The 23187-nt window shown below is 38.5% G+C and overlaps 1 protein-coding gene across 14 annotated transcripts in view; it reads right to left on the minus strand.

Annotated features, from left to right (window-relative positions):
* LOC147821220 (ankyrin repeat domain-containing protein 26-like) overlaps positions 1–23187 on the minus strand; it is a 122032-nt gene that overhangs the window by 69747 nt on the left and 29098 nt on the right. For all 14 annotated transcript variants that reach the window (XM_087201226.1, XM_087201221.1, XM_087201223.1 and 11 more), the window contains 6 exons: positions 18788–18894; positions 14390–14462; positions 11694–11754; positions 11435–11592; positions 5088–5199; positions 4671–4729 (listed from right to left, as the gene is read on the minus strand). In XM_087201226.1, coding sequence (XP_087057352.1) covers positions 4671–4729; positions 5088–5199; positions 11435–11592; positions 11694–11754; positions 14390–14462; positions 18788–18894 — 570 coding nt within the window. The remainder of the gene's footprint in view (positions 1–4670; positions 4730–5087; positions 5200–11434; positions 11593–11693; positions 11755–14389; positions 14463–18787; positions 18895–23187) is intronic.

The following is a 23187-nucleotide window of genomic DNA, read 5'->3' on the forward strand; positions in this document are numbered from 1 at the left end:
AGTGGGCATCTGAAATGAACAGACATCTCTCACACAAAGAAGTAGACATGGCAAATAAACATACGAAAAAATGTTCAACATCACTGGTCATTCGAGAGATGCAAATGAAAACAACGCCGAGATTCCACCCCACTCCAGAAAGAATGGCTGCTATCCTGAAATCAACCAATAACAAATGCTGGCGGGGCCGTGGGGAAAGAGGAACCCTGCTCCACTGCTGGTGGGAGTGTAGACTGGCGCAACCACTGTGGAAATCAGTACGGACATACCTCAAAGAACTAAGACGGGAAGTCCCATTTGACCCCGCTATTCCCCTGCTGGCTGGCATCTTCCCCCAAAGAATTAAAAGAAATCATGCCACCAGTGATATATGTGCACCCATGTTCATAGCACCACAGTTTGTGACAGCTAAAACTTGGACACTGCCCAAATGCCCATCAACTGGAGACTGGATCAAGAAAATGTGGGGTTTTGTTTTTTTTTTAATAAAATGGAGGACTACTCACCCATCAAAAACGAGAAATTAGACACATTTATTGCTAAATGGATGCACACCGAGGCGATACTCTTTAAGCAAAATAAATTGGACGCATGTGTAAATACCGAATAGTTTCTCTAGCGTGAGAAACTGAAAGTGTAAATAAGGACTAAAAGGTATAATAGGTAAGGTGAAATAGGAAGAAAAGGGGCAAAGGGGAGGGGGAAGTGGGAGTGCTAGGGGAAAGGAAAGAGGGAATGGAATTAATATGAGAAAACGAAAACAGGGAAACAAAGTCTTTGTCAAAAGGGAGGGATGGAGGGGTCGAAGGGAAGGTAGGGGAAGGGGGAAAAATAATAACCAAGAGAGTATGTAAAGGTGCATGTCTCCAATGATGAATGTCACTATGCTGTACACCTAAAATGTACCGATAAAAGGCTATACAAAAAAACAAAACAAAACAAAAAGAACAGAAAATTGTATTTCATTGGTTCTACAACTGGGGTCCAAAGCAAGGAACAGTCAGCACTACCTGGGAAGCTCAGGAAAAGCCACAAACCTTTGGTCCTATTTTGGAAGGGAGAGAAAGTGGACAGGAAGCGTGTGAAGAGCATTCCAAACAGGGCAGCATAAACAAAAGGATGAGGCATCAAACCGCACAGCAAATGATGCCCAAGCAATGTGACCAAACCGGAATACAGTTCCTCCAACGGCATGCATGGATAAGACAGGAGCATCAGGGGCCCTTTGTGTAACGGGGATCCAATACTCTGCAGAAAAGGCCACCCTGGCAGCAGTGTTAAGGTAGATGAGCATAATGGGGGAAGGAGGAGCAGAAAAAGAGTACTATATCAAATTAATAGGGAAGAAAATGAATGCAGATGTGAAAATCTGTGAGCAGGTAGGAAACACTGATTGTGAAAGGCTGGATGGGTGACCAGAAGGATGGCCAGGCTCCAGGATTTTCCCAGCTTCAGGGATTCAGTGCCATTTATTAACATAGTCAGGAAAGGGTCAAGGTCAAGGTTTTCAGGGTGGTACATCAAACTTGAGGGACCCAGAGGACTTAGGAGACAGGACCGAGTAAACATGTTCGGAGAAGGAGTAGATGAACTTATTCAGGAAAGCCTATGGGCTCAAGAAGGTAAGTATTTGTTAAAATACATTAAACTGATGTAAGAACGCTAACCTACACAGAACTCTGAAATTCTTGTAAACCAAAGGGGGGAAAATCCAGGGGATTCAATTTTTCAATGATATATATCTATAGATATATATATATATCTATATCTATAGATATATATCTATCTATCTCAACATCTGGTTCAAGGACGTAAACATATACGGATATTAATACCTGCAAATATTTATTTCTAGGATATTATGCTAATATGAATCAAAAATTTTAATAAAGAAATTTAGTTCTAAAACACCAATTTAAGATTTTGCGAAAACATTCTCATTTAAAAGCAAGTCTTCCAAGTTTTCAATGTAAGTCAGGCATGATGATATGCACGTGTGGTCGCAGCTCTGTGGGGAGGCTCAGGTGGGATGGTCTCTTCAGCCCAGGAGTGTGAAGCCCACCTGGGGAGCATACTGAGACCCCCCATCTCAAAAAAGGAACAAAAAAGGAACCGGGGATTTGGCTCAGCAGCACAGCACCTGCCTTGCAAGAGCGAGGTCCTGAGTTCGATCCCCCGGGCCAAAAAGAAAAAGGTTTAAATCGTAGAAGAGAAAGGCTGATGTGTTTACAGAGCTAGCCATTTTGAAGTACCACTATGACACAAGAAAGAAATGTAAAACCCTATTTTCAAATTCATATTGCTTTCCTATTCCCCTATAAACAGCATATACCAATAGTTCTAACTTCCTATTATTTCTAGTATATGGGATGGTAGTTAAAAATTGAAGAAAGGTTGCCAGACAAGGCGGTGCATGCCCGTAATCCCAGCACACTCAGGAGGCCGAGAAAGAAGGATCAGTGTGAGTTCGAGGCCAGCCTGAACTACATACGTAGCGAGACCTTGTCTCAAAAAAAGGAAAAACGCAATTAGATTTAATAATGGGAAGCACATACTGAAAACCAGAACATTTCAACGAGAACCTGATGTCAAGCCCATTTTGTATCTCCTAACTCTACTTTACATTCCCCAACAAGGATAACATTGATTTTAAAAAATATATATTTAAATGCAATATTTCTAAACTGTAAGATGTTTTAATGAGTGAATGTTTTGGGGAACTGGTACGTATGTTATCATTTCTTGATCTCCTTCACTCTCTTTACCCCCGACTGTCCCTTTCCCTTCGCTGATTAAACAGATTCTTGTAAGTACATTTGCTATAATTCAGCCTTAAATATTTCCAATCACACAAGTCGTTTTAGTGTTAAAATACTTGGCAAGCAGAGAGACTTCAGTGTTTCAGGAGTACAAACGACATTTTAGAAGCTGCTCCATTTATACAAACAAGGGCTTCAGAAAAAAAAAATCGAATGTTCTTGGTAAAAATTTTACTGATAGGGAAAATGGATGAAAATATAAATGTACTACTAGTAAGTTTATGTTACACTCAAATAATAGCACACAATTCTTAGACACTACGTGCAACTCTTTTAAAAATTAAGAACGTCAAAAAAGTTTGTAAAAAGCCTTAATGAAAAGGGCAGCATAAGAACTGTTCTTACATGTCTAAAATGTGCCAAGTACTTATTTATACACTGTCTTTTCTGTAAGTGATTACGATGACAGTTACTGTACTTCCTGCTTCCTGCTCACTCTAGGACGTGAAAACGATGGACAGATGTGGCTCACTGCTCTCTGTCCAGAATACGTCCTCCTACACTCGGACACGCCTGGCTTCTCCTCATCCTTAATTTGACAGCAATTCACTCTCTTTCCTAGCCTAACTACAAACCCCCGCAAAATTCTCGAGCCTCGTCAGGCGATACAGCAGCTCCTCACACCTGAGAGGTCAGGCCTTCCCCACAATGGTCCTCTTAAAGTAAGCTGTCATTAGTTACACGTTTGTCACTACGGGCATGGCTGCCATAAAGGGGGCACTCAATGCATTCCACATTCAAAACTGGTTTCAGCTTTTTAAAACATGACAAAACCCAACGGTGACTATAATCCTATGTATTTACAATTCCCCAATCTCTTCCTTCTCCTGAACTGTTCCTTGCGGATCTATACTTGCTGTGTCAGTTACTTTTCTCTCATTGCTGAGACAAAATACCCGACACCCAAAGTTAGAGGGGAAGGGGCTTATTTTGCGCACAGTTTGTAGAGGTTTCAGTCCACAGCTGGCTGGCTCCAAGGCAGGGATGGCCAACAGGCATCGCAAAAGAGAAACAACATGGCGGCCACAAGGTAGCACAGGCAACAAGGGACCTTCACCGCCTCTTTCTGCCTTTTATCCCAGTCAGACTACCCGAGATTAGGGCGGTGCTAAACCACTCACATGTGGCGCTTTAGGAATCACGTGCCCTTGATCCCAACATCACACATTCCAGATTCAGTCACCGCGGACCTAATGAAGCTTTGTGGGGGACAGCCAGACCCAAACCCTAATAGTTGGCAATCCAAGTATAGTAACGCTTTCAACTCCCACTCATTAACTTTTCAAGTTACACGCTGTAAAAATTATGATCCAAACATTTTCTCTTGAATTTCACTGGCCGTAGGCCGACCTGGAGTAATTCTTTAGTTTTTACATCGACTCAATGTCAGAATCCAAGCTGACTGTTTGTGACGTCTAAGCCTTAATTTCTAACTGCACTGGCTTCACTAAATGAATCCTACAAACCAGCAGAAATGTACCGTGTAGCAGTACTGTACTGAAGACTTCATTCATTCCTTCATCTGCACTACGGGGTATTAAAACCAGAGCCTCCATACTGAGCTACAACCCTAGTCCTTTTACTTTTTGAGACACAGTCTTATTAAATTGCTAAACTGTCCAGGGTTTGAGGTTGGGATCCTCCTGCTTCAGCCTCCCAGAGTGCTGGGATTATAGACACGTGCCATCTTGTCCAGGGGATTACTTTATTAACTACGGGTTAAAAAAATGTGAGGACATAATTTCTAACAGGCATGTGCAGAGGTGAGCAAGTCAAGTCCAATTATTCTCCTTCGTACTTAAGTCTCACTTAATGCTTATTTTAAAAACAATGATAAACAATAGACAATACCTCGGAATCCCAAGGTGATGATTCATCATCTTCTCCTAATCCCGGGGCAGACACCACACCTGTAAAATGTACCCACAGACACATTAATGCGAACATTTACTGCTGTGGATTTTAAATATACGTACAAATCTATCTGCATTCATGAATATTGTCTTGTCGTTTTTCTTTTGTGGTGTTTGGGGAACTCGGGACCTTGTGCTTGCGAGGCAGGTGGCGTGCATTCATGAGTATTTCAAGAACATAAAAGTTTAACAGTAAAAAAGAACTTCTGAGGGTTGAAGCAATTTCAGGAAGAAGTTTGTGGAAGGAAAACAGGAAAAGAAAAACTTTTAAAGAAATGGGTACCATGTTTTTGGATCTACAGACTTGACAAACTACTAGCATACAAAGAACTTTCACAGATATTCACTAACTTACCACTTTTATAATCTTTGCACCCTTTGTGAACATTTCTTTGCTCCTGTGAAGCATTTTTAAAAACACAAGTCCCACTTCCTTCCTTTCTGACTGCTGCCTGGGGTGCTTCTTCCTATATAAAAAAAGGAAAATCATGGAACGTCAAAAGACACACAAGACTTTTGCCCACCCACCCAGTCAGTCGGTCAGTCAGTCAAATGGAAACAATCACAGACACATCAATCAAATCACAGGGACTGCTCTGGGAGAAGTGAAAACCGAGAACACATTCTGCTCTATGTGCAAGCACATGCAGAGATATATGAAAACGAGAACAGAAAATTGAGAAAACTGTCGAAAAATTCATTTGGAACAAGAAGAGACCCAGAATAGCAAAAGAAATTCTAGGTAACAGAGACATGGCAGGGGGTATTGCAACCCCCAACTTGAAACTATACGCGACGAAGCTACGGTGGGTGATTAAAAACAGCACGGTACTGGCAAAGAAACAGATCCGAGGACCAGTGGAACAGACTACGAGATGCAGAAACAACTCCGGACACACTCAGCCGCCTCATCTTTGACAAAGGAGCCAAACACCCTCGCTGGAGGCAACGTAAGTCTCTTTAATAAATGGTGCTGGAGAAATTGGGTTTCACCTTGCCAAAGACTAAAAAACTAGACCTATATCGCACACCATGCACGAATCTGAAATTGAAATGGATTAAAGATCTAAACATAAAAACAGAAACACTGAACCGGCTGGAACAGAGGTTAGGTAGAACTCTTCAAGACACTGGGGTAGGAAAAAGACTTTATGAACAAAACTTCAGTTGCCCGTGAACTAGCACAAACAACCAACAAATGGGATCTCTTTTCACTAAAAAGCTTCTGCACAGCAAGAGAAACCACCAGCAGTGTGAAGAGACAACCCACAATGTGGGAAAAAATTTTCACCAGCGGTCCCTCAGACAAAGGCCTACTATCTCGAATCCATAAAGAACTTAAAAAGATCAGACCTCCCAGACTGAAAGACCCAATCCAAAAGTGGGCATCTGAAATGAACAGACATCTCTCACACAAAGAAGTAGACATGGCAAATAAACATACGAAAAAATGTTCAACATCACTGGTCATTCGAGAGATGCAAATGAAAACAACGCCGAGATTCCACCCCACTCCAGAAAGAATGGCTGCTATCCTGAAATCAACCAATAACAAATGCTGGCGGGGCCGTGGGGAAAGAGGAACCCTGCTCCACTGCTGGTGGGAGTGCAGACTGGTGCAACCACTGTGGAAATCAGTACGGACATACCTCAAAGAACTAGGACGGGAAGTCCCATTTGACCCCGCTATTCCCCTGCTGGCTGGCATCTTCCCCCAAAGAATTAAAAGAAATCATGCCACCAGTGATATATGTGCACCCATGTTCATAGCACCACAGTTTGTGACAGCTAAAACTTGGACACTGCCCAAATGCCCATCAACTGGAGACTGGATCAAGAAAATGTGGGTTTTTTGTTTTTTGTTTTTTAATAAAATGGAGGACTACTCACCCATCAAAAACGAGAAATTAGACACATTTATTGCTAAATGGATGCACACCGAGGCGATACTCTTTAAGCAAAATAAATTGGACGCATGTGTAAATACCGAATAGTTTCTCTAGCGTGAGAAACTGAAAGTGTAAATAAGGACTAAAAGGTATAATAGGTAAGGTGAAATAGGAAGAAAAGGGGCAAAGGGGAGGGGGAAGTGGGAGTGCTAGGGGAAAGGAAAGAGGGAATGGAATTAATATGAGAAAACGAAAAAAGGGAAACAAAGTCTTTGTCAAAAGGGAGGGATGGAGGGGTCGAAGGGAAGGTAGGGGAAGGGGGAAAAATAATAACCAAGAGAGTATGTAAAGGTGCATGTCTCCAATGATGAATGTCACTATGCTGTACACCTAAAATGTACCGATAAAAGGCTATACAAAACAACAAAACAAAACAAAAAGAACAGAAAATTGTATTTCATTGGTTCTACAACTGGGGTCCAAAGCAAGGAACAGTCAGCTCTACCTGGGAAGCTCAGGAAAAGCCACAAACCTTTGGTCCTATTTTGGAAGGGAGAGAAAGTGGACAGGAAGCGTGTGAAGAGCATTCCAAACAGGGCAGCATAAACAAAAGGATGAGGCATCAAACCGCACAGCAAATGATGCCCAAGCAATGTGACCAAACCGGAATACGGTTCCTCCAACGGCATGCATGGATAAGACAGGAGCATCAGGGGCCCTTTGTGTAACGGGGATCCAATACTCTGCAGAAAAGGCCACCCTGGCAGCAGTGTTAAGGTAGATGAGCATAATGGGGGAAGGAGGAGCAGAAAAAGAGTACTATATCAAATTAATAGGGAAGAAAATGAATGCAGATGTGAAAATCTGTGAGCAGGTAGGAAACACTGATTGTGAAAGGCTGGATGGGTGACCAGAAGGATGGCCAGGCTCCACGATTTTCCCAGCTTCAGGGATTCAGTGCCATTTATTAACATAGTCAGGAAAGGGTCAAGGTCAAGGTTTTCAGGGTGGTACATCAAACCTGAGGGACCCAGAGGACTTAGGAGACAGGACCGAGTAAACATGTTCGGAGAAGGAGTAGATGAACTTATTCAGGAAAGCCTATGGGCTCAAGAAGGTAAGTATTTGTTAAAATACATTAAACTGATGTAAGAATGCTAACCTACACAGAACTCTGAAATTCTTGTAAACCAAAGGGGGGAAAATCCAGGGGATTCAATTTTTCAATGATATATATATATATATATATATATATATATATATATATATATATATATATCAACATCTGGTTCAAGGACGTAAACATATACAGATATTAATACCTGCAAATATTTATTTCTAGGATATTATGCTAATATGAATCAAAAATTTTAATAAAGAAATTTAGTTCTAAAACACCAATTTAAGATTTTGCGAAAACATTCTCATTTAAAAGCAAATCTTCCAAGTTTTCAATGTAAGTCAGGCATGATGATATGCACGTGTGGTCGCAGCTCTGTGGGGAGGCTCAGGTGGGATGGTCTCTTCAGCCCAGGAGTGTGAAGCCCACCTGGGGAGCATACTGAGACCCCCCATCTCAAAAAAGGAACAAAAAAGGAACCGGGGATTTGGCTCAGCAGCACAGCACCTGCCTTGCAAGCGCGAGGTCCTGAGTTCGATCCCCCGTGCCAAAAAGAAAAAGGTTTAAATCGTAGAAGAGAAAGGCTGATGTGTTTACAGAGCTAGCCATTTTGAAGTACCACTATGACACAAGAAAGAAATGTAAAACCCTATTTTCAAATTCATATTGCTTTCCTATTCCCCTATAAACAGCATATACCAATAGTTCTAACTTCCTATTATTTCTAGTATATGGGATGGTAGTTAAAAATTGAAGAAAGGTTGCCAGACAAGGTAGTGCATGCCTGTAATCCCAGCACTCTCAGGAGGCTGCGACAGAAGCATCAGTGTGAGTTTTGATGCCAGCCTGGGCTACACAGTGAGCTCAAAGTCAGCCTGAACTACATAGTGAGATCCGGTCTCAAAAACCAAAAATTGAGGAAAGGACCTAGTATATATAAAAAGAAAAGTCATCATTATCAAGATTGAGGTTTTCCAAGTCTTGAAATACTTTTCAAACACTGTTCAAGTATCTGTCAATCAGAACTCAACATCCATATGAAGAAGGGTAAACTAGCTCATCAACAGGATTCCTAAGTTTTAAAGATGAGAAAATCTAACTGGAAGGATTAATAACTATAAATGTTGAGGCTCGGGTACAGCAAAGCAGCACAGCACTTGCCTAGCATGTGGTGAGCTTGATCCCAAGCACCAAAGTGGGAAAAACAAAGCCCCCAAACCTATGATTACTGAATTTAATAATGCTTCCTTAGAATAACATGAAATGTTCCCACTGCTGGAGATACTTTAAAAATTAAAAACATCATCTTCCAGAGATAATTTTGCATACTCTTTTTTGTTGTTGTTTTTTTTGGTACTGGGGATCAAACTTGGGACCTTATGCTTCCGAGGCAGGTGGTGGCACCACTGAGCTAAATCCCCAGCCTCATAACTTTGCATACTCTTATCAATCTTTTCTTCCCAATGATTCTATATAACAGGAAGTTTATTTTAGGAAAAAAAAATCACAAATTGTGATTTCATTCATTTGGTGTGTACATATGCATGTCCATTACAGGAAGAGATTAGGGATGTATCAAGAGTCATTCCAGAAGGAAATTTTTTCTACATTTTTTCCCTTTAACAATGGTGTAGCTGGGCCAGGGATTTAGCTCAGTAGATTGGCTGCCTGCTGCGCAAACTCAAGGACTTGAGTTCGATCCCCAGTACCAAAAAAAAAAAAAGAATGATGTAGCTTACAGTTTGTAATAGCTAAATCTTGGAAACAGCCCAAATGCTCATCAACTGATGAATGGGTAAAGAAGATGTGGTTTTGTAAACAATGGAGTACCACTCTGCCATAAAGAAGGATGAGCTTCAGACATTTATAGCTAAATGGATGTACCTTGAGACCATACTCTTAAGGGAAATAAATTGGACATACGTGTTTAAATACTGCATTGTTTTTCTGATGTGGAAATAAGTGTAAAGCGGAAATAAGGACTAAATGTACAATAGATATTGGGAAATGTGAAGAAAATGTTCAAATGGGAATGGGAACAAGGGAAGGGGGAGGAAGAAAGGAAGGGGCAAGAGATAAACTGGAGACAGAAGGAAAAAATGGAAACAGAGCTTTTGTACATAGGGAGGGGAGGGGGCTTGAGGTGAGGGGAACGGAAAAAAAGAGGTAGAATGTACCACCACTAGGTGCAGATTCTCTATGCTGACTGTTATCATTATGTATGCCTAACATGCACCAATAAATGTTTTGCTATAAAAACAAGGAACGGTGCAGCTTAAAATTTATTTTCTCATGTAGTGGATACAGATTAAAAATCATAATGAGGGCTAGGTGTAGCTCAGTGGTAGGGAGCTTTCCTATCATGCATGAGGTCCTGGGTTCCCCAGAGTTGGGGAATGAGAGAAGACTCTCAATTATGTAACTGGGAATTTTAATTCATGAGACAATGAAATACAATGTTCATTGATTTTCTCTTTATTCTCAAAAAGATCTAAAGCATTTGCCAAGATTATACACCAACAGTCATATATGTTAAATAAACATACACCAGGCACCGAGTTAAACTAGAAACCATAAGAATAAAAGAGTCAAATATTAATAATTCATAATAAGTTTAGTAAGGTTTAAAATGGATTTCATTTTGCATTATGTACTGTAGCAGACAACTCTGCCTGGTATTAGCAGGTTAGAAGTCCCACAAGCTTCTTGCCCCTCTATAATTCGGCTCTATTATCTTAGGAGTCTGACCGAAGTTTTACGTGACTCAAATGGGCATGTCAGACAGCAAAGTAGGCCTAGTGTTGGTCCTTTGCTAATCACTGCTACCAGTACTTAAGTCCTAGTCCATGAAGTAGCAGGGCTTGGCTGAGTTCACTTCCAGCCAAGATCAACTGACTCCAACTAAATTCATCCTCCCTGAATTAACCATCTGTCCTCTTCAGTAAAGTCATGCTAGTGCCCCTGCCTAGCCACTTGTTATCAGCAGGTGTCCTGAGGCCTGCCCAGTTCTCCTCTTTCCCACACTCATAATGAATAAATACTGGATGTCCCTGGTGCCTTTGGTCTTTGCTACCTAGGGCACCTTAGATCAGCCCAAGACCCAGCTTCTTCTCTGGAGTCTCTGGGTTTGTGTCTTTTGTTCTCTCTCTCTTTCCTATCTCCCAGGCAACATATTTGTCTCTCAGGAGATGGAGACCCACTGCAGGGATCATTGACAATGTTCTCTATAATCTATGAATATGAGATTTGCAGGATTAAATAGGATATCACTTTATTAAATGTAGCAAAATGATCACATTTTCAGTTCTTGAAACCAATTATAGGTAATTGAAAAGTATGTAATTTCTAACATATAATAGAGTTTCTACTCTCATTTAACTCGTTTTTATACTGTTTGATTTTGACTCTCTTATTCAATCTTATTAGGAAGTCTTATCCTGCCTTATAAATGAGTCTTCTCATTCAATCTCAGCTTCATATTTATATTTTTTATTGTTTTCTAATTCTTTCCTTCTAAAATGACATACCTAAGAACATTTTACTCCCAGCAACTTTTATAAAGCTCAATTCTGTACATAAATCTCTCCTATTATATGTGTTTTCTAGGATGATCTTATGGCCCTATATTTCTAAGATCTTTGCCATCATATGTGACTAAAAGCATGGGGAAAAGTATTTAAAGAAAGATCTTACCTTTGGGTCAGGTGCTGATGATGAAAAGGAAGACTGAGAAAAGCCCTGGATTTTGAGTGATGTTTCAGAAAGGGTTTTAACCACATCTTTGTTCTCACGATCAGAAATAGTGTCATCAAGCAAGGTTCTGTTTCCTGGTTCCCCAATGCCATATTTTGCTTTGACGACAATAAAAACAAAGTCAATTGTACATAAAAATACCTACAACTTCAAACCAGTGAATAGCACAGGAGTAGGCAGTCATTATCAAATAGCTTACGATTTTTCCTGGATTGCTGAGGAGCAGCCCAGTGCTCAGTTAGGTTTATTTGGGGGACCTTCTAGAAAAAAAAAAATAATAGCTTTAAGAATCACAAGTATCAATCTGATAAAATAATATTCACCATCACTGCTTGATCTAACACTGAGAGCACAGGTTTTGGAATCATTCAGATGTACATTCAAACCCCAATCTGCCATTTACTAATCTCCATCTTCTTCATGGGGTGAAGGCTATGAAAGATGACAGAGATGGCCCAAAATGTTACTCTCCCCATACCTCTAGTTAATTATATAAATAGTAGGACATTTAGCAGACTATTTTCTTAACTAAAATAACCAAAAACAAATATTTATCCCTCTGTAGTTTAGAGTACTTTGAAAAAACTAACATTTTATGAAATAAAAATTCATTTTGTTATATTTTGAATTTGTTTGCATGATTTATATTTCCATGAATTACCTCACAAGGAGAAAAATTAAGAGGTGAGTTTTTAGTAGTATCTTATTTAATGGGTTAGAATTACAAACAGTATAAGTTGTTTCTATTCCGTATGTCAAATAGATAATGACAAATGATTATATCAATTCAGCTCCTTCCAAGAAAGACAGGAAAAAAGACAAGAATAAATCCTGTGGAGCAGTGATTGATAAATCGAAGCCACACAATCACTAAATAGAAAGATGTAACTAAATATGTCCTGAAAATGAAGGTAGACTGAAAGAATAGACACTGCATAAGTGTTTTCTGCAAAGAAAAATTTAGGGTTAGAGGGAAATCATTGAAAGCAGGTAAGAAAGGACACACACATACACACACACACACACACACACACACACACACACACACACAGAGGAGTGGGGGCAGAAGAGAGAAGGCAGAGAAGAGAGAAGAGAGAGATGACCAGTCAACCAAATACCAACTTAAACCAAGGAAGAAAAGGAAAAATATTAAGAATAAGGTATGTAAAGAACTAGACTTTTGTTCACTCTTAAAAAATTACCAGTTTGTATTATACTATAGTTATTTTTATAAATACTAAAATAGATTAATTTAATTACTATAACATAATTCAATTAAACATGCCATCTACCACTACCTGAGAAATGCAGCATAATACTAGAGAAGAAAAAACAAAAAGTTACGCCAATTTTCTATTTAGAGAAAGAATTGCTAATCAGAATACTAAAGAGAAATGTACATCTTGAAAACATGTATCTAGTACAACATGGAGCATGCTGAAAAAAAGGTTAAGATATTTTAATATAAAATCCTAACCTAAGTTCAGAGTTAAAGGATACTGGAATGTACTGGAACCTTCTTTCCTATTTATATACCTCTAATTTGTTTCCTTCTTATTTATGACATATTTCTTCAAGATAACTCACCCAAAATTATATATTCTAAACATTAAAAGGGAATATAATTTAGGCTATATTTTTAGAAATTTAATAGACTTGGCTATTACATAAATCAAGCATACACTGCTTGTAAAATTATAAAAATGCACTTATTCTAGAAATCCACTTATTGACATTAAAAGTATTGCTTAATACAAAACACCTTATTCCAAGTGTTCAGGATATCCACAAACATATTTCCTAATCTCTAGTAGCTCACAGTAATGCAAGAGTTTAAAATGAGTATTTTGAAGTAAAAAAACTTCTAAAACTTGAAATGTTAGAGTGAGATACAAGGATTCTGATTGGGTATTTTTAAAAACCTTTTATAGAGCAAAAAATTTCTTAAAGCTTTACCATATGGTATGGAGAGTATCTAGTCCTAGAACTGGTTATTATTTTGGGTAAAACATGAATTCTTCAATCAGATGAAGAATTTTAAATACAGTACCCTCTTAACGGAAGAATGACTTAGAAAACACAGTGTAGTCAGCTGTGGTGGCACATTAATTCTAGCACTCCGGAGGTGGGCCAAAAGGACCCAATGTTCCAGCCCAGCTTGGGCAACTTAGTGAGACCTTGACTAAGATAGATAGATAGATAGATAGATAGATAGATAGATAGACAGACAGACAGACAGACAGACGACTGAGGATGTAGCTCATTGCAAAGGCCCTATGATCAACTCCCAGAAGCAAAGTAACAACAAAAAAGAACTGTAATTCTTTAGTAATACAAATTTTAAGAAACAGATTTAAAATTTCTAAGTTTAATCAATTTCTAGTATTATTTTAATCTAAAAACAGAACCAAGAATAGAAAAAGCTCTCATAAAAACTGTATGATACTGAAATAAACTACCTAAGAAAAAAATATATTTATGTGCTCTAAAGTTTTGAAAATAAAGGCACCCAAATTCCATGATTATTATAAAGACTAATAGGATCCATTTTAAGATTTATTTAGGCATGAGTATTATAAAAGCCATGGTAGTATGATTTAAAACTCACAGTAAAGTATACTTATCCAAATAATCCTTGACCAAATTTTATATTTCCTCTATTGTGAGAAAGTTTTGCCTAATACAACTTTCCTGTCGTTATGTATTTTCTAGCCCATTACTTTTTTTTTCAGTCCCCAGTACCTCAGAGTATGGACCAATTATTCACCAAAGGAAAAAGAAAAAACATTTTCATATAAAACCATGGTAGGTAGGCCACTGCTAAATTTTAAGACTAAGCCCTATACAAAGCAAAACTAAGAGGAAGAAAATTAAATTCACAAAAGAGCACTTTACCTTGTTATTAAAATTACAGTCATCCTCATCCAATCCAGGCTGCAGGTCACCAGGACCAGGTTTACTGGAAAACCTTTAAGGTGAAAACAAAAGAAAAGCATGTGAATTTTGTCCTTAAAAAAAGGTGAAAGATTAGCTATCTGTACAGTGAATGACGTCTCTTGGTTGGTCAATTAAAATTTGACCTCTGCTTTTAAAAAGCTTTTAGTTACTTTTTTCTATCTCCTTCCAATTTATGAAATGGTCAGTGGAGATTCACTTCCATTCCCACATCAGAGAGAGACAGCCAACGGACTGGCAGAGCCTGAGAATAATTTCTCTTTACAAATTGCCTGACCTGAATGCTGAACTGAAAATGGAACCAATGGCTGACTTAAGTTTTGCTGCTCAGACTAAAGCAAACTTGATAACTTTAATGTAGAAAGACACACCATCCCCTTTCCATAGTCTATCTCCGATTCAATGACTAAGCAGGATGTGATGATTTAGATTGAAAATGTCCACTGTAATTCTTCTGTGTAGAAGGTGTTTGGATTATGGGGATGCTATACTCATCAGTGCACTCTTCCATCTGCAAGTTCAGTAGCTGAACATGCTCTCAGGAGGTGGGGCCTGGTTGGAGACAGGTCACTGGCCCATGAGCTGGAAGGGTATATTCGTGTCCCTGGCTCTTCTGCCCTCTCACTGCTTCCTTCGAAATTTTACCATGCATATTATCAGATCACAGTGCAATGAAACTAGAAATCAATAGCAAAAGAAACCACAGAAACTATGCAAACATAAAGAAATTAAGCAACACACTTTTGAAAAATCAGTCACAGAGGAAATTAAGGAAGAAATAAAACAGTTCCTACAATGAAATGAAAATAGAATTTATGGCACACGATGAAAACACTCCTATGAGGGAAGTATATGGCAGTGAATGCCCACATCAGAAAAATAGAATGAGCTCAAATAAACAACCTAATGGTGCAACTCAAGGTCTTAGAAAAAGAAGAACAATCCAAACCCAGAGGGAGTATAAAGAAGGAAATTATAAAAATCAGTGTAGAAATCAATGAAATGGAAACTAAATAAGCAATACAAAGAATCAGTGAATTCAAGAGCTTTGAAAGAATCAACAAAATAGATTAAACCCATAGCCAATCGTAACAATAAAAGGAAAGAAAAGACACAAAATAATGCAATCGGAAATGAAACAGGTAAAATCACAATAGACACTGCCAAAATCCAGATAATTATTAGCAACTACTTTACAAACAGATACGACAAAAACTGGAGAGCTCAGAAGAAACAGAGAGATTCCTAGATACATATGAACTACCAAAATTGAACTAAAAAGATATAAAAATCCTGAATCATCCAGTCTCAGGCAAGGAAACTAAAGAATTAATGAAAAACTACCGACTACGAAAAGCCCAGGACCTGATGGGTTCACAGTGCAATTCAATAAGAACTTCAGGGAAGATCTCACGTCAATATTCCTCAAATTTTCTAATAAAATTGAAAGATGAAGAGTACTTTGAAAATCATTCTTAGAAGCTAACGTTATCCTGATCCCAAAATCAGACAAGGATCAACCAAAAAAGAGAACTATAGGCTAATTTCTCTAACAAAACATAGATGTAAAAATCCTTAACAAGATACTGGAAGACTGAATGCAACAAATCATCAAAAAGATCATACACCATGACCAAGTAGGTTTCATCTCATGGAGTCAACCCGATAAATGTAATTCATCACATAAACAGAAGCAGGGACAAAAATCACATGATCATCTCAACAGATGCAGAAAAAACCTTTGACAAAATACAACATTCATTCACGATAAAAACTCTGAAGCAAATAGGTATAGAAGGCCTTTATCTCACCATGATAAAGGCCATTTATGACTAACCTACCGCTAACATCATATTAAATGGGGAAAAACTGAAAGCCTTTCCTTTAAAATCAGGAACAAAACAAGGAGGTTCATTATCACCACTCTTGATCAATGTATCCTTGAAATATTAGTCAGAACGATCAGGTAAGAGGAAAAAAAGGGATATGTATAGGAAAGACAAAGTCAAAATATCATTATTTGCAGGTAACATGATTCGTTATTTGCAAGACCCCAAAACCTCCACAACAGACTCCTAGAATTGACAGTCAAATCTAACAGTGTACCAGGACACAAAATAAACACAAAAATCAATAGCATTCCTGTATACTAATAATGAACACATTGAAAAAGCAATTGGGAAAATAATACCATTCACAATAGCATCAAAAAATTAAATCCTTAGATATTAACCCAACTAAGGAAGGAAAGACCTCTACAATGAAAATTACATCACTCTGGAAAAGGAAATTGAAGACATCAGTAAATGGAAAGATATCCCGTTTCTGGAGAAGTATAACCAATATTGTCAAAATGGCCTTACTTCCAAAACTGATATACAGATTTAATGCAATCTCAAGCAAAACACCAGTGTCATTTCTCACAGAGCTAGAGAAACAACTCTATATGGAATCAGAAGAGACCCAGAATAGCAAAAGCAATCCTGGATAACAAAAGCAAAGGAGGTGGCATCATATCCCAGACTTGAAGTTATACTATACAGCTGTACTGATTAAAAACACATGGTACTGGCACAACAACAGGCATGAGCATCAGTGAAACAGAACAGAAGAAACAGAAACAACCCCAGGCACACAGAACTGTGTGATCTTTCACAAAGGAGCCAAAAACATACATTAGAGGAAACACAGACTCTTTTTTTTTTATTGGTACCGGGGATCAAACTCGGGTCCTTGCGCTTGCACTTGTGCAGCAGGCAGCGAAACCACTGAGCTAAATCCCCGGCCCAAAGATAGACTCTTTAATAAGCGGTGCTGAGAAAACTGGATACTTACATGCAGAAGATTGAGTCTACGTTCATATATCTCACCATGTTCTAAACTAAAATCAAAATGGATCAAAGATCTAAATGGTAAAACAGAAACAATCGGATGGAAGATAAAACAGGTACAATTCTTGAAGTCATGGGCATAGGCAAGGACTTTCTGAACAGAACCCCAATGGCACAAGAAATAATATAGAGAATCAACAAATGGGATCATATCAAACTAAAAAGCTTCGGTACTGCAAAGGCAACAAACAACAGAGCGAAGAGACAACCTTCAGGATGGGAAAAAATTTTTGTCTGCTATTCCACAGGCAGAAGACTAACATCAAGAACATATAAAGAACTCAAAAAAATGAGACCTTCCAAAATAAAAGACCCAGTTGAGAAATGGGCAACCGAAATGAAAAGAAGACATTTCTCAGAAGAATAAATGGCCAGTACATATATGAAAAAATACTCACTATTGCTGGCCATCAGAGAAATGCAAATTAAAACTACATTGCAAATACCATTTTACCACAGAAAGAATGGTTATCATCAAAAAAATCTAATAAATGTTGACAAGAATGGGGGAGGAATAAAAGAATTTAAGCAAAAAAAAAAAAATGGGGGGAGGTGAGGAACTTTTCTACATTGTTGGTGGGAATGTCAACTAGTCCAACCACTAGGAAAATCAGTGTGGAGATTCCTTAAAACACTAAAAATAGAAATTCCATTTGATCCAGCTACGCTCCTTCTAGATATCTTCTCAAAGAGTTAAGATCATAGCACAGGGATACATGCATATCCATGTTTACAGCAGCACAATTTACAACAGCTACAATTTTGAAACAGTGTACATGTCCATCAACAGAAGAATGCATGAGGAAAACGGTATTTATATACAATGGAGGACTACACTGCCATAAAGAAAGATAAACTTTAGGCATTCACAGATTATTGGATGCAATTTGAGAATATAATGTTAGGTGAAATAAGTCTGACACACAAGTTCAAATATTCTCTTATATGATAAACAATATATATACAAAATAGAAAGTAGGGAGAAGTTCAAACACTTCCCCAAACTACCTATTTCATTGTTTCAAAAATATTTTAATATATATACTAACTGGTTTCATTTATATTACTAGTTTATCTTAGATCACTGAAAAGAAAGTTTTGTGTTACATGTTTCTTTTTTGTAAGAATCCTTTTGGTTTATGTCTTGTACTCTGAGGAAGTACTTTGAAGATAACAATACACAGTGTATTAACTGTTGTTATTCTCTTATTATTCATAAAAATAGCAAACATCAGTCAATATTACTGTATAACAGAGCATGAATCCTCCCATACAGTGTTCTTTGTGTTGCCCAATAAAAATAATTGCTCTCTGATGGTTGGTGTTGATTTTTTTCATCATATCCCAATAATTTTAAGTTAGCCTTCTTCATGTGACTGTGCATTATTTATTACTACTCTAGAACACCACTAAAGTCTTGTTTTAAAAAAAGAACAAACAACTATACCTTTCCACCTCATCCACCGCGTGAATATTTGTTTCTGCCTTTATAAACAATTCTGCTACTTGCTGTCTGTTTTCCCTTAGAGCAAGCAAATATGGTGTGAGGTCATCCTGTGAATGAGCAGAAACAATTTAGAGTCCACACAACCACCTACTTCTCAACTGAACTTGTAAAGGACCCTATCACTCTAACCTAGTACAGTAGACCCTAGACTTACGAACTCCATCAGTTCCGAGGGCTGGTTATTAACTAAGTCAATACAGCAGAGATCTGGATGTTTACCTGGGCACACACTATAGGTAACAAGAAGCAGATGAATCTTCCATTAACCTCATTAAGCAAGTTGTTCATATGTCAGGCCAGTCATGACTGGAAGGTCCACTGTATAGAGAATAAATACACAGCAGTCTCTTCCTCCTCATTATGCTTCCACAGGTGCTGTTCCTGAAAGGCACTACCTCTCCCTAGGGTTGCTACATGAGCTCAGTGTCAAAACTCGCCCCAGACTTTCGCTGACTGCAAGGATCTTTCCTTCTATCACAGCATTTATCATGGTACTTTGGAGTTATGCAGTGTCTCCCACCTAAATCAAAAGCATCTTGAGGGCAGGGGCTGTATCTTTTATCTCAGTAGCCCCAAGCCCTAAAGCATAGTAGTAAAAGACTGAAGTATTTTTATTGAATTGATGAGCTAAGTTATCCCTAGTGCAGGGTTCTCAGTCTATATTCCAAATAATAATTTGCTACAAGTTCTATGCCTCAACAGATTCACTGATCACCTGTTTGAGAAATTATTATAAAACTGTGCATTATTTATTCAGTATTAAAATCTCTTTAACTTTGCTTTATTCCTATTTGACAATACTTTTTTCTGGCAAATATCAACATCTGAGGAATTAAGTGTTTCAGGGATACAGTGTTGAGAGCTGCCTAGGAACATGGGAGTTTCTTCTGGGTTATGGAGGAAACATGCTGGATTCCAAGTATGGTGTCAGGATCCAAATACATATGTCAGCCAATCCTGCTCCAAATGAGTCCCCGGGACATGGTCACTCAACTGTGAAATAGGCTCCAAATGAACTTTGACTGCTTGTTACTAAACTGTCTACGGGGTTTTCTCCTATTATTAGAAGAAAATTTTATCTTAGCTGATAAAAAGCCCAGTACCAAACTTTGATTCTCACTTATAATGATAATCCTGGGATCCACATGCATATCTACTGTTTTTAATAAGTTTTCATTCTGTTTCCATTCTGATTGCTAGGGCTATTTCTTTGTTTTAGGGAAAATACTTATAAATCAGAGGAAAAACTATGATGGTTTATCAATTAAAAGTCTAATACTGCCCAATATGGATTAATTTTATTATAATTAAAACCATTAAGTCACTCATTTTTTTCGGGGGGTACCAGGGATTGAACTCGGGATCTTGTGCTTGGAAGGCAGGCGGCGGTACCTCCGAGCTAAATCTCTGCCCCAGTCACTTGTATTTTTAAGGGACAATGCTGAAGAGAAAGAATATTGGTGGAAACAGGCAAAACTTACCCAATTGTAATCATAATTAACCTAATAATGCTTGTAGACATTCTAACAGGAACACGATAATTTACAGTATGAGAAAAAGCTTTTTAAAACAACTTCTAAATTCAATTCCATTTCTAAGAGGGTACTACAAAATATAGATGACATTCTTATACATTAATATAAAATATCATGAAACTCCTTACTCTTTATTAAAAATACCATAATTCAAGAGCTGTAAATTCATAAAGGCACAGTAGTGGACAGGAGGAAATACAGAGGTGGGTCAATAGCAAACTGGAGAAAACAGGAGAGCTTCAGATACAGGGGGCACGCTCCAACAGTCATATGGGCTCCAAAGAGACTAGTTCTCCTTTCAGAGAATCTTGAAACCCCAAGTTCTGGTGGAGTTTCGTGAAATTTCAACGTGGAATCTATGTACGGAGGCAAACTGAATACAGCTAAGAGCCATATTTGGTCCACAGTCTTTTGCTATATCTCTGCTGTGCATGTGATTCCAAATGGTTGTGTACAAAGCAAATGTCTGCCTGTAAAAATCCTTCTTTAACATCATGTTTTTCCAAAAAGTGAAGTCCAGAGCCTGGGGATTTAGCTCAGTGGCACCATGCCTGCCTGGCAAGCATAAGATCCTGAGTTCAATTCCAGGTACCAAAAAGGGGGGGGGGGTCCCCCACAATGTAATGAGAAAGATTCATTATACCTATTTTAATAATTTTGCAACTTTAATTTATCCTCCATTTCTATGTAATTCTCCCCCACTGTTAATTAAATAGTTTCATAGGCGTGCTCAAACTAAATTACCAAAAGAATTCCCAACTGGGTGCGGTGAGGCACACCTGTAATCTCATCACTCTGTAGGCCCAGGCAGGAGAATCCAAGTTGGAGTCCAGTCTAGGCAACTTAGTGAGACTGAGTCTCAAGTTTTAAAAAGGGGCGAGGAGTGCTGAATTCTGGGGATGTAGGCCAGTGGGAAGACCCTAGGTTCAAGCCTTAGTACCACACACAAAAAATAAATACAATTTTTAAAAAGCACTGTCATCTACTTTCTTACTACACTGATTTCTGCCAGGGCTCACTGAACTTAACACACTGAGACAGTCTATCACATGCCTTCAACTAAAAACAGGCTCCTGGTTGCTACTATTCAGCTGAGAAAATCCTGCAAATAATTAACATCTGTTGACCTCATCCTCTGAATGATAATAAAGAGATGTAAAACTCTTAAAGATTCAGCCTTGGCTTAACCATAAGCAAATTTCTGCAGAGCTTCTCAATGGCAGTGAATGACTGCAGGCTGGCGGGAGAGTGGTGGTATCCTGCAAGGCAACAGCACCAATGATACTCCTTTTCACTTCCCATTGACAGAGGTAGAGAAAGACAAGTGAAAGTTGAGCTAACACAACGTGTTGGAAAGGAGAGACTGGAAGAAAGTGGTATTTAATCAAACTCTTCCACAGATTTCTTAAGTTTCCAAGATTTGGGTATTCACCATTCTACTTACCTATTAAATGGTTCTGAGCTATATCAGGATCTTGAGGAAATATTTTTCAATATTCATGTCCAGGCCTTAATAGAATTACTGATTCAAAATCTCAGGGGAGAGTCTCAACTTGTACATTTTCAAAAGTTTCCCCAGACCACTGAGAAGCACAAGTCTAGATGAGAACTACAGAACCTAGAAAGTCACTTCAGTCTCATCTCTCATCCACACAGCCAGTTCTTTTCACCATTTGGGGATTTGGCCAAAAGGAGGGAAAGTAAGAGATAGTTACTCTCTGAAAGCTCCATTTAATCCTCTTCGGTAGGAGCAGAACAGGGACTAGTCAATTCAAAATGCAAGTGACTTCATTATATAAGCCCCTTATCTCCCAGCTCCCAGCAAGACATTATAGGTTTGAAAGCAGAATATACAGTGTTATAGGGCAGAGGATTTAGCTCAGTGGTTCTGCTGCCTGCCTCACAAGTGCAAGGTCCCAAGTTCGATCCCTGGTACCAAAAGAAAAGAAAAAAAAAAAGAACAGACTGTTCCATTGGTTCCTGTTTTGGCCTGAGAAGAAGAGAATGTCTGCTAATTATTTGTTCACTCTCCCTTGTTTTCCACCTAATCACCATCCAGCCAATGCCAATCTGGCTTCCTCAGAGTTCTCCTAAAATTGCAGGTTTGCAACCATACAACATTTTTCCTAAGAATTTTTATTCCCAAGCCAGGTACGGTGTCACATGCCTGTAATCCCTGCACTGTGGGAAGCTGAGGCAGGAAGACTGCGAGTTCAAACCCAAGCTGGCCAACTAAGTGAGACCCTGTCTCAAAATAAAAAATAACATAAATGGGGCCGGGGATTTAGCTGAGTGGTTTTGCCATCTGCTGCGCAAGCGCAAGGACCTGAGTTCGATCCCTGGTACCAAAAATAATAATAATAATAATAACAACATAAAAGAGCTGGAGATGTAGCTCAGTGTGAAGGCCTTGGGTTCAATCTCCAGTATTAAAACAAACAAAAAAAAAGAATTTTTACCCTCAAAATTGACAATCGGACACACTTAAATACTGCATTGTTTCTCTGGTGTGAGAAACTGAAAGTGAAAATAAGGACTAAAATGTATAATAGATACTGGGGAACGGTAAGAAAAATGTTCAAATGGGAAGGGGAACAAAGGAGGGGGAAGGAGGATAGGAAGGAATGGAAAAGAAAAAAAGTGAAAACAAAAGGAAAATAGAGAAACAAAGTTTTTGTATACAAGGAGGGGAGAGAGAGTCAAAGGAAAAGGGGAATGGAAAAAAACAAGAGGCCGGATATATCAGCTAGTGGGCCAAATTCCCTATGATGAGTGTTATCGTTTGTATATCTAAAATGTACCCAT

The sequence above is a fragment of the Heterocephalus glaber genome, unplaced genomic scaffold, assembly GCF_053883595.1.
Source record: "Heterocephalus glaber isolate CG9 unplaced genomic scaffold, H.glaber_assembly_v1.0 deba00001758, whole genome shotgun sequence".
NCBI lineage: Eukaryota > Metazoa > Chordata > Mammalia > Rodentia > Bathyergidae > Heterocephalus > Heterocephalus glaber.